General features: G+C 33.3%; 1 protein-coding gene across 4 annotated transcripts in view; it reads left to right on the top strand.

Moving 5' to 3' along the window:
- Positions 1 to 457: 457 nt before the first annotated feature.
- Ice2 (interactor of little elongation complex ELL subunit 2) overlaps positions 458 to 12311 on the top strand; it is a 48445-nt gene continuing 36591 nt past the window's right edge. The window contains exons 1-6 of one of the 4 annotated variants that reach the window (XM_046461647.2): positions 458 to 589; positions 1495 to 1617; positions 3412 to 3516; positions 9741 to 10002; positions 11060 to 11179; positions 12134 to 12271. In XM_046461647.2, coding sequence (XP_046317603.1) covers positions 1577 to 1617; positions 3412 to 3516; positions 9741 to 10002; positions 11060 to 11179; positions 12134 to 12271 — 666 coding nt within the window. In that variant the 5' untranslated portion in view covers positions 458 to 589; positions 1495 to 1576. The other 3 variants (XM_046461649.2, XM_046461648.2, XM_046461651.2) reach the window with 3 other exon arrangements.

The following is a 12311-nucleotide window of genomic DNA, read 5'->3' as shown; positions in this document are numbered from 1 at the left end:
GAACCAAGGGACCATTAGAGGAACCTTACATCAAAATGGAACGGGGAGCGGCAATCAGGAGAAACAGCATGTAGTGAAGCCCTACTTTGTGCCAGATACTGTGCTGAGCACAACTTCATCCCTTGCTCCATTTAGGCATTTCCAAAACCCTATGAAGTACATAATATCATCTTCATTTTACAGATGGGTAATTAGAGTTATAGGGAAATTAAGAGCTTGGCTAGGGTCACAATCATCAAATCTGTGCTTTTTCCAATTTATCACCACACCCCCGCCCCGCGCCCAGCCCAACAGAAACACACCAAGATCAGGGCTTTCTATAATAACGAAAAGTCCCAACCCCCTCTACCCTTCAAGAACCAGGGGTTTTGCAGCCAGAACCACCAGCAAGACGCACGCAGGCTAGCCGTGCCCCTCAGGCACACAGGCCCCACCTACTGCGTCTCGGGTGGCGTCATCACGCAGAGCCAAGTCTGCGCGGCCACGTCCTTTAAATTAGCCTTCTCAGGACGCGCGTGAGTGTGCGGAGTGGGGCGGAGCGAGTGTGGCGTGGGGCCCGCGCCGGGGCCGAGCCGCCGCGGACCGTGAGGTGGGCGGAAAGGCTGCTTTGCAGTCCAGAAGCGGCAGGGAAGGCGCCGGGAACGCTCTTGAGGGGCGGGAGGAAAGAACATGGCGGTTCCGGGCTCTCAGCTCCCGGTTCTGGCGCGGCTTCTTACCCTACTCTGCCCACTCCTTTACTTGCCTTCCTGCAACTTGCTTTTCTTTCTGCGCTCTCTTTTCTCTCAGACATACATTTTGCCTTCATCTGCACATCCTCCCCAGCCCCACCCTGATCTAAGTATGAAAGGTGGGTTAAGTGGGAGCTGGTCAGGCCCGTCAGGGGCCAAGATACAGACAGATTCCTAAATTTGACTTTTACCCCCTATGCCATTTTATCAGCCTACTCATGGTAACATGGAGAGGTCAAGCCCGATTTTGAGGCCTGATAATACCTGTGAGTGATCCTGTGAATTGTCACTTTAAGTTTCCTGAACCTGAGTTTCATCAAATGTAAGGTTTTCTTTGAAAGATCTAAATTTCTTGATAGCTAGGCAGCTTTTGCCATGCATTTGTCAGAATGTGCCCCGTAATGGTATATGATTGGGGAAATGGAAGCAGGATTCATTTTGGCAGTAAGGGAATTAGGCAGAGCTAAGACCTACATCTCCCTTCCATGAAATGATCTAGTGTGTAAGCAGTGAGAACACCATTCTGTTTTGGCTCTTATTTCCTCAGTGAGTATTCTAAGACTGACCCTCCTGGCATAAGTTAAATGGAAAAGGACTTATTGTACTGCTCTGATGCAAAGAACCTTGGGAACGTTCATCTGTCTGTTCTAGGTAGCCACTGTCGTTTTAGGGCATATGTTCTTTCTCACCTAATAAAGTGCAGCTGGGCCTTGGCCAATCCCTCGCTTTTGATTTTGACCTTTTGTTTTTCCTCGGTTGAGTGTAGAATCTGGAGGGATCCTACCTCTTGAAAACCTTACTTCCCACCTGCCAAATCGTGGGCTAGAGTGAAGCAGAAATCTAGGAAGATGAGTTCCAGCATGACCATGAGTGAACCAAGGCTAAACTGGTGAGTTCTTTCTCTACCTAATCAACTGAATAGGAGTGAAGTCCAGCTGGTGGTTGACATAGGAAAGGAGAGCTTTTGGCCCGAACAGGTTTGGAAGAAATAAAAGAGGAAAGATCAGGATCTCAGAATTTATCCTGTTCTCATCTTCATGTAATAAATACTTTTGAGATATAATTACTGCACTTCCACTCCTAAAGTGACAATTGAGCACTCAAATTTTTATTAGATATACTTCCATCATGTCTTTATTGTTGGTATGTTGTGAAGGAGAGATGCTGGAATTTTCTAAAAACTTTCCTATTTCCATACAAATAATAAAAAGACCATCTTTAAGAATAGACACACTTCTTTTTGTTATAGTAGAATCTATCTCAAAAGATTATATAAATGCAGACTGTATTCTGTATTTTAGAAATGTGAGAACTTTGCTAATAGAGAACCCAGTTAAGTAATATCATAGTTTTGTAGGCATCTAACAAATATAGTGGTTTTATGTAACTATCATATTGCTATACTACATTGCTGCCTTAGTTCATTTTAACACACATTTACTAAGCCAGCAAAGGAGGATACAAAAGTCACAAAGAGATGACAAAGATTTTTAAAATAGTGCCTGACTTAAAGAACTTTTAAGTCAGTATGTTCAGTAATGAATAGTGTTTGCATCTCCAAAGAATTCCATAATACCTGAGGCCCTTGACTTTGTTTTAGAATTATATGAGGAAACCTTAGAATTTAATGAGATGTTATGGAAATATTACCATGCTGAAATAATAGGAAACTTTACCATGGTCCATAGCAAGTAAGAAATTCTGATTTTACTATAATACCTTAATCATAGTGTTTGTTTTATTTTTTTCTCTTTTTTGGATAAATACCTTTAAAAACAGTAAAAGATAAACGTGAACCATATATGCTAGGATTTCCCATTTGGAAATGGGACTAGAAGTTGCATTTGATTGGAGTGTTTTGTTTTAGGTTTTAAGTTACATGCACATTTGTGTTCCTGGCTAATACTGTAAAGTAAGTGTTCAGATGATGTGCAGTTATTCATATATGCAACTGACTATGAAACCAATTGTGGTTTAGAACCTTTACACAGTATTATAGGCTTTGGAACTATCCTTTTTCACAAAATCCTAGTAATCATTGTACTCCCTGGATTCTCCGTGTTTTCAGTTTTTTAACTTCACTTGCCATCATTTGGGGGAAAGCTTACTCTCTGGAAAGCATTAGTTATGTTATATTAGCCTCAATTAATTACATACAATGTTATGAAAACTCATATATTATTATAGAGGTGATTTTTAGCAAAGGCACACCATTTATCCCATTTTCCAGTTTCAGAAAAATAGGTTGGATGTTCAGTCTTTTGGACTAGAACAGTAATGCATGAAACAAAAATAAATTGAGAAGCATTTTTTTTTTCAATAATCAGGCATCTTAATGTTATGCCTCACAACCAGAGATGAGTCCTGCCCATGACAGACTCTTGATTGTACTTCATTCTGTTCTATCTTTAACTCTCAAACCTCTGACAGTTATTTAATTTGGTACTATAGAAAAAGAAAGGTTGATTGTTGGAGTTATAGAATATCATAATCCGCCTGAGCTTGGTGTCTGAAAAGTAAAACATCTAAGCTCACAGATCTGGTATATGAAATTAAACATTAAGAAGTGATTGGGAAAGGGTTTGGATAGAGGGCATATAGTCAGAAATTAGATACTATTATGTTTCTTTATCTAACATGAGATTTTGAATTGTCAAATGAAAGTAAATTACTTTGTTTCTAGGGATGTTTCCCCAAAAAATGGCCATAAGACATTTTTCTCTCGAGAAAATTATAAAGACCATTCCTTGGCTCCAAGTTTAAAAGAACTCTGTATTTTATCTAACAGGTAAAATATTTTATTATTTTCATATTTAATTGTTTTTTTTTCTGATATTCGAAGTTTTATAATTATCTCCATTATTCAAATTATAGAAGATAGAAAATGTAAGAAAGCTATTGTTAACACTTTGGTATTTACCTTTCTTCATATATTAACATATACACACAAAAAAATGTGATCATGCTATAAAAACTGAAAAATACTGTTTTAAACCCGTTAAAACTGTTTTATAGTTTGCTTTTTCCATTGAAAATAATATTTTGTCACAGAAAAAAGAAGTCAATATGAAATAATGTATTTCTTTCCATGGTCATATATATATATATATATATATATATATATATATATATATATATATTTTAATCTTTTCACCCTAGTCTTGATGGTTATATATCGATTTGTTGTATAGATGTATTTTTTAATTCATTTAGCTAGTTCTATGTTGTATTCCTCTTTTTTGTAGTTACAAACAATATATTGGTGAATTTTTTTGCAGTTATTTCTAGAAGATAAATTCACAGAAATTGAATTGTTTAGTTAAAAAGTAAATACATTTTAGAGTTTAATAGATAAGTGCCAAATTGCCAAAGATTTTTTTTCCTTTCTGGTATGAAAATCACTACTCAGTAGTAATTTTCACTTCTTACTGTTCACTTGCTTGTAGCAGGTCTTTTCTTTTTGATTGACTGTTTCTACTCTATTGTGGATTAATCTGAAAACCAGCAGATGCAGAATTAGGGAGCTCCCCTAGGGGAGTTCAGCATTCACTTTTATCCTTTTTCCTTTTATAATGGACTAAGCATACACCCCCCCCTCATCTTTTCCTGCCTTATCAGTATTACCCCCTCTTTTTCCTGTATCTTTGTTCTCTCTCATTTTCAATCATCTCAATCAGTGTATGTGTGTGCTTAAATTTTTTCCTGTTTAAAATAATCCATGAACTCCACATGCCTGACCCCCACCAGTTACTTTCTTACTCTTCCCTCATTTGTTCTTAGACTTATTTAAAGACTAATATATGCTTACTGGAAAGAAATGAGGAGCCAAAAAAGCTTTAAGACAGAGAAAATGATTAGCAGAAAATAGTAAGTTCTTCCTTGTCAACAATTACTTTAATGTGAATGAATTAAGCTTCCCACTCAAAAGGCAGATTGACAGAATGCATTAGAAAACACATTATTTGTTTTTTTAAATAAAAAACCTCTTCCATTCACTGTATATCCCACCCACGTTGCACTCTAATCTGACGTCCAACCTCACTACTGTACTAAACTGCTCCTCTCAGAGGCATCAATGAGCTCTCAGCTCTAGCACGACCTCACTCTCTTAGCTTTTTCCTAGTATTTTGGTTGTGGCATTTTTCAAAATATTTTGGTATTCTCATCTCCAGACTTCTCATTGTGGCTGATCATAAGACACTTACATTTTAACAATAACTGATATTGCACTCTAAACTCAGCCTTATGAATCTGAACTTCTTAAGATGAATGATGAATTTGTGGAATTGACTTAGCTTATAGTAGGTATATGCATATTGTAATACACAGAAAAATTAATATAACTGTCCTTTTTTGTACACAACAGGAACATAGTATGTATAGTAGTAAGTGGAGGGTATGCATACATTTATTTTAATGTATATTGCCAAATTGGTATTAAAAACATTAACAGCCAGGTTCAGTGGCACATGCCTGGCTTCTCAGGAGGCTGAGGCAGAAGGATTATAAGTCCAGGTCAGCCTCCACAATTCAGTAAGATAAAAGAATTTTAAGAAAGGGCTGCAGATGAAGCTCAGAAAAGCACCTCTGGATTCAGTCTCCAGTAGCACAAAAAAAAAACAAAAAACACTTTCAAATGTCTTTGTGATTCAACTTGTATCATTTCTTAGAAATAACTGATTTCATAAACTTATCACTTAAATAAAGAATTGCCATTGATTATTTGAATCAAAGAATGCCTATCAAATTCTAGTATACTAGGATTTAAAAAACATGTCTTTACCTTTTATTAAAAATCTTCAGCTGGGCATAGTGACACATTCCTATAATCCCAGTGGCTCAGGAGGCTGAGGCAGGAATATCAGGAGTTCAAAGCCAGCCTCAGCAACTTAGAGAGACCCTAATCAACTTAATGAGAACCTATCTCAAAATTTTAAAAAAGGAGGGTGGGGGTAGCTGGGAATATGGCTCAGTGATTATAAACGCCCTGGGTTCAATCCCTGGTACCAAAAAAAAAATTTAAAAACTTCATACCATTTTTTGAACTTTTTATCTCAGCCATCATCATTTTAAACTAAAAATTTTCTATTATTAATCTTCATCATCCTGCCACTGCTTCTTAATTTAACCGTTCTTTTCAAGTCCAGTTTTTCACCATATCTTAGGTGTGGGTTACATAGCCCAGCTTTGTATAAAGGAGAGGACGTTTTGCTGGCAAGTGAGTATTCCAAACTCCTAATAATCTTTTTTCTTAAACTATACTTGCTTTTCTTTACATTTTTATGCAGTACAAAATAATTCATTAGGATAATTTACTTTTTAGTATTAAAACAGACATAAGAAATTGATATGTGTTTCTAGACTGTTTTCCTAGCCTTAAGTTTTATTAAGTATTACTACAGTAAGGAATGGATTTGAGCCTTTGCTGATTTACAACGGTTTTCTTGGGGAAATACCAGGAAGAAATATAAAATTATTATCATCCCTAATTTTGTATTTTTTGTGCTCATCGACAGTTGGAAAAATATTGATACCTTTATTATTGCTACTTTCAAAACTAGGAGATTTTCTTTAACCCTTTTCCTCATCTTTCCACAAAAGGCTTTTTACTCCTAATTTCAACATAAAAAGCTTTTCTTTTGCACCATATGTGTTTATAAATGAAAAGACTGTTAAAATAGTGTTTTGCATATAATAATATTAAAAAGTTAACATAGTGTTATTTTTATATGAAACATTACAAATAAATTATGTTTTTAAAGAATGTTTGGAAAGTTTACCTAAGAATAAACCCGAAAATTAAAATGCCCTGTGAGCCATTTATGTAGAAATAACCATTATAAACATTTGCCTTTTTAAAAAATTAAATATTCTGTTTACAGACATTTGTAACTGAGTTTTAAACTAACAAGGAGGAAAACGACTTAAAGTAGAAAAGAAATGAAGTTTTAATCCTTTCAACATAAAAAGTAAATCAAACACAGAAGATAACAGGTAGACATGAGTTGGAGGCCAAAAGCATAATTTCCAAATGCTACTTATAAAGAAGCTGCCAAATCAGTAGATAAAAGTATAGGAAACTAACAGTTGGGAATTTTCCCCCCATAGACATGTTAAGTAAAAAGGAGACTGGGTAGTTGACAAAACAAAAGGAGGAAGCTTCAAACTATCAAGTGAAATAAAATATAATGTTGTAAATGTGAATAGAAAAACCCTATCAGATTCTTTTGGTTCGCACTCTGATGAAGATTTTGACAGTACTGCACTTGGAGATGATCTTGATGTGCTGCCATTTCATTCTTTGCTGAATGTAGCCAATTTAAACTGCTAGAATTTCTTGACATTCCTACTCTGGCATATCTGAGTCAGCATCTTGTTGCTGCAGCAGCTTAATTAAATTTGCCAGTTTGTGCCACAAGGACAGACATGTTCTCATATTCAGAGAGACAGCTGTGAAGCAGTATTGTTAAGAGTTGCGGACACAATACTGTTAAGTTTGAATAGCTCTCAAGACATTTTCTAGTGAAAAATCAATTTTCTGTAATACATTTCTCCCAAGATCAGCAGTTAATATTCATTTTGTTAACCTAAAATGTGCTTATTTTTGTATAGTTATTGGAGAAACTTAGTAACTAAGTATGTCTTCTTTCACATGTATTGTTTTTAGAGCCAACCTGAGCATTCTAATTTTATTTTCCAAAAATTTTTCCCCATTAAAAAATCAGTGCTTTTAATTAGCTTTTTATTCATGGTTTGCTCTAAGAGGGTACTTTTGAATATTTTGTTTTATATGGGGGAGGCCTAAATCTTTTTCACAAATTACTATTTTCAAGTTTTGGAATTTTTACCATATTTATTCTAGTATTATAAAGTTGATTTAAAGCAAATCAGTGCTGCTTTTGGATGGGGCTTAACTGATCCTTTGTCTAGACATAGATCTAAATTAATGCTTTGCAACCTGATCAGGCCAAAACCCTCCCACTTTTTTATTGGTGCATTATAGCTGTACATAATAACTTCAACTTTTCATAACAAATGTATGTAAGAAATAAGACACTTCTGTTACCAGCCTGAATGAAATGAATAGCTAATAATTACCCTAGACATAATTTTAAAAAACAATACATCCGAAGTACATGAATATAAAATGAAAGGAACGTTATTTACATTATATATGTATTTTAATAGGTAAATTGCAATGAAATCACTATGTCAGATGATATAATGATGTAATGAGATGCAGTAGTTAAAATTTATGAATAAGATTGGGAGGGCTGGGGTAGGTAGTTCAGTGGTAGAGCACATTTTTAACGTGTGATTCTTGCGTTAAAACAAAACAATAAGATTGTATTTAAGAGAAGTTAGGTAAACTATATCACAAAAGAATGATAAGAGAAAATAGAATATAGTGTTAGGATAACACTTTAAAAACTGTGCAAGACAGTTTTACACATTGTAGGCATCCAGTATTCCTCTCCTCTGAATACCTTTAAACTTCCCCTTTTGTGATAACCCTTCTGTATCTGTATATTTCTCCTTCCTTCCCATTTCCCCTCTTAATCCCTGATTATTATGTCTTTAGAATTCTTCTCAGACCCCTATTTGATACTTTCTGTTTGGAAACCTAGAATATTCATAGCCACTTCGGATTGATATACATATTTACCTTTCTTCTCCATTCATTTGTCTAATCCACTTGATCTTGAGACTCTCGAGAGCCTAGACTGTACTGTATTCAGTGTTTGTTGTATTTTCAATATCTAGCATAGACTTGCACATATAAACATCAATAAATATAAATAAATGGAATGAAGAATGAATCAATATAGACATCCATCTTTCTTATTAGTTTTTCTTCCTCTGTGGATTATTGTTTAATTTGGAGCTAAATTATAAAAATAATGGCTGTCATGGAAATTAGAGTTATAGAGACCAAGAAAATGAAAGTTTTTGGTGGAATTATAAATTCTCTTCTTGAAAATGTTGATTACAATAACTGAGTAGCAAGAATAACGACAGTTATGAACAAGATAAGAAATTTGTAGTCATATGCATTAATTGAGGTGGTATGGTGACCTCTTTAAAAATTGAGAGTAGCACTTTATAAATAAATCTAATAACAGGTTCTCTAGCTATTCACTACTTTTTCTTCTAGTATATTACATTACTTTATGCTAGGATTTTACTTTTGCATAAGGACATTTTCATGGACTTAGACATGTACAAGACTGATAAAGGATTGTACAACTTTCTAAAACTACTTCTGTTTCCTTAAGATATAACTTATAGTTGTTGGAATTTTCTTAATTAATTTATTGCTTGATACTGAACTAAGGGGTGCTTTACCACTGAGCTACATCCCCAAACATTTTAACTTTTTTATTTTGAGACAGTCTTGCTAAATTGCTGAGGGTCTCCCTAAGTTGCTGAGGCTAACCTCAGACTTTCCATCCTCCTGCTTCAACCTCCCAAGTTGCTGGGATAACAGGTGTGTGCCACTGCACTTGGCTCTGTTTAAATTTTGAGATAAGCAAAGGAAACCAGAGAATTTAGAATTGCAGTAAATTTACTAACTTTAAGTTTGTAACCCTATTTTAAACTGGTCTTAGTAGCTTTTTTTCATTATATAACTAATATATGTTACTGGAGAATTTAAACATTAAAAAAGAACTAGCATTGTAATAAAATATAAATACAAATATAATGAGCAAGAATGATTTTCCCTCTTCAATAAAAGGGATAAAACTTCTAAATTGAATAGTGTAATAGTATGTCTCTTCCTCTTCATCAGGTAGTTGAAGGTAAGTATGCAATGTGATTCATTCCTGCAAAATACTTAATCTGTACTAAATGACTAAACATCAAAATGCAGGTGTCAGAGTTAGATAATAATCCAGAATTTACTCTGTTAATCATGCTATATTCTCCCTTATGATTGAGAATCTTGAAATTCCATGATAGTAATCTTCATGTGAAAAGCACATATTTGTAAATTGTATTTTTTTTTTCCAGACGTATAGGGGAAAATTTGAATGCCTCAGCAAGTTCTGTAGAAAATGAGCCGGCAGTTAGTTCAGCAGCTCAAGCAGAGGAAAAAGTTAAAACCGCAGTTGGAATGGTTCTTCTTCCAAAACCAAGAGTTCCTTATCCTCGTTTCTCTCGTTTCTCACAGAGAGAGCAAAGAAGTTATGTGGACTTGTTGGTTAAATATGCAAAGATTTCTACAAATTCAAAGGCTATTGGAATAAATAAAAATGAATACTTGCAGTATTTGGTATGTATTTTATTCTTCAGCTTCACTAAAAGAAAAAAAATTACAAATCAGGAAAAATTTTTATTTTAAATTTTCTTTTATTATTTTAGGTACAGTCATATTTACAAAAATGAAAAAGTAAGACGTTTACTTGGCAGAGCATTGGTGCCTTTTTTGTTGGTCCTTTCATATAGATCAGGCATTCTGAGCATGTCTCTCTCAAATTATAGTAGAACTTTACACACCTTATTGTTTCAGTTTTAAATTATTGCTCAATTATTACTTTAAGTAGTTTCCACATTCTCAATTATATATGTGATGCTATGCTGAACATCTTTTTAGCAAACTCTTCGTTCTTATCTGTGATTGCTTCCTTAAGATGAAATTTTTAAAATAAAATTGTCAGATCAAAGATCATGCATGTTTTCAAAGTGATTTACACATGCACTTGGATAAATTTTTCTGCAACAAGTTTAAGCCACTTTGTACCACTATTGTATGAAAATCTTTTTAAAAACTGCCTTCATTAAGGTAGTACATTACCTTCTTTTGCCTCTAATTGGATATGGGTAAAATGGTGATTTCTTATTTTACCTTAATTTAATTTACATTGATTACTAATGAAAATAAGTATTTTCTATGTGTTTCTCAGCCATTTTTATTTCTTTTTTTTTTTGTATCTTGCCTGTTCATATTGTTTGCTCATTTTTCTATAGGGATGTTTGTCTTTTCTATTTTTAATATATAAAATAAATTAATTCCTAAGCATGTATTATAGTATCAGACATTGGCTTTTCTGTTATTGTGGAGTTTAAGTTTTGGGGATTTCTTTTTTTGTTTGTTTGTTTTTTAGTTTTTGCTGTGTTGAACCTAGAGCCTCACAGATGCTAAGCCCATGCTCTACCATTGAGCTACACCCCATTCCTAGAGTTTATATTAACTTTTATTTGTGGTTTCTGATTTGGATTTGATATGTTAATTGTTCATTAAATTCAAATTATTAGAGCAGTGATTGAGAAGAGATTGCTTTTTAATGAAACTTCTTATTCCAAGACTTATCTGCTTTTTAAAAATTCAGGATATGAAGAAACATGTGAATGAAGAAGTTGCTGAATTCCTAAAGTTTTTACAGAATTCTGCAAAGAAATGTGCACAGGATTATAATATGCTTTCTGATGATGCTCGTCTCTTCACAGAGGTAAAAACAAAATTACATTTATGTAAATTTCTAAGTGGATTACAGTAATAACATTCTAAAAATGTGTGATTATCTAGCAAAAAGCTTAGAGAACTGTCAGTATTTTCAGTTTAGAGAATCAAGTTATATAAAGTTGTATGTAGGTCTTTTATTCATGTGCTGAATAGTAGAAATATTAACATCTCAAAACTGTGTACTGTAGTATATTCATATGTTTGTATCTTTTAATGATCTATCTAGATTATCCTTATCCATGGAGAATACATTCCAAGAACCCCAGTGGGTGCTTGAAGCTGAACATAATACCAAACTCTACATATACTACATTTTTTCTATACATACATACTTATGGTAAAGCTTAATTTTTGAATTAGGTACACTAAGAGATTAACAACAATAAACAATAATAGAACAGAATTATTATAATAATATACTACAATAAAAGTTATGTGAATATGGTCTATCTCAAACTCAAAATATCTGGAAATACTAAGTATTCCGTCATTTAAACTACTTATACAATTGTTCATTTTATTTTGTATATGTAACTTCTCCATTAATTCATGTATTTGGGAATTTTTTTGGAGTATTAAACTTTATTTCTAATAATTCATGCATCTGCTTTTATTGAAATACATTGTTGAAATTTTCATGTGGCTATATTTGATGGTTTCTTAAGTAGCATAAAAAATGTCTTTAATTTTTAATTTTAATAAGATTGCTAATTTTAGTATTATTAAAATCAGTGTTTTAGGAAACTAGGTTAAAAATTTGTTTGAAAAATAAAATTAAATCAAGGAATATACAATGTGCAGATTGGTAAAAGTCTGATTAACAAAACAAATCTAACTTTTATGATTAAATAATTATATAATCACATGTAACTAAAACATTACTGTTGCAGTGTTAATGAAGTATGATACAAATGAATTTTTCTTGATTTTTATTTCCTAGCAAGTTTTAAGAGCTTGCATTGAACAAGTAAAAAAGTATCCAGAATTTTATACCCTCCATGAAGTTACCAGCTTACTGGGATTCTTCCCGTTCAGAATAGAGATGGGATTAAAGTTAGAAAAAACTCTTCTAGTATTGGTAAGGTTTATCATATGAAAGTATAAGCCTTTTTGGTCTG

The sequence above is a fragment of the Marmota monax genome, unplaced genomic scaffold (genome assembly GCF_021218885.2).
Source record: "Marmota monax isolate L192 unplaced genomic scaffold, Marmota_monax_Labrador192_F-V1.1 WCK01_AAM20220418_F8-fsc00001, whole genome shotgun sequence".
Classification (NCBI taxonomy): domain Eukaryota; kingdom Metazoa; phylum Chordata; class Mammalia; order Rodentia; family Sciuridae; genus Marmota; species Marmota monax.
The sequence above is the reverse complement of the archived record's forward strand: the minus strand, read 5'-3'. Positions and strand labels throughout refer to the sequence as shown.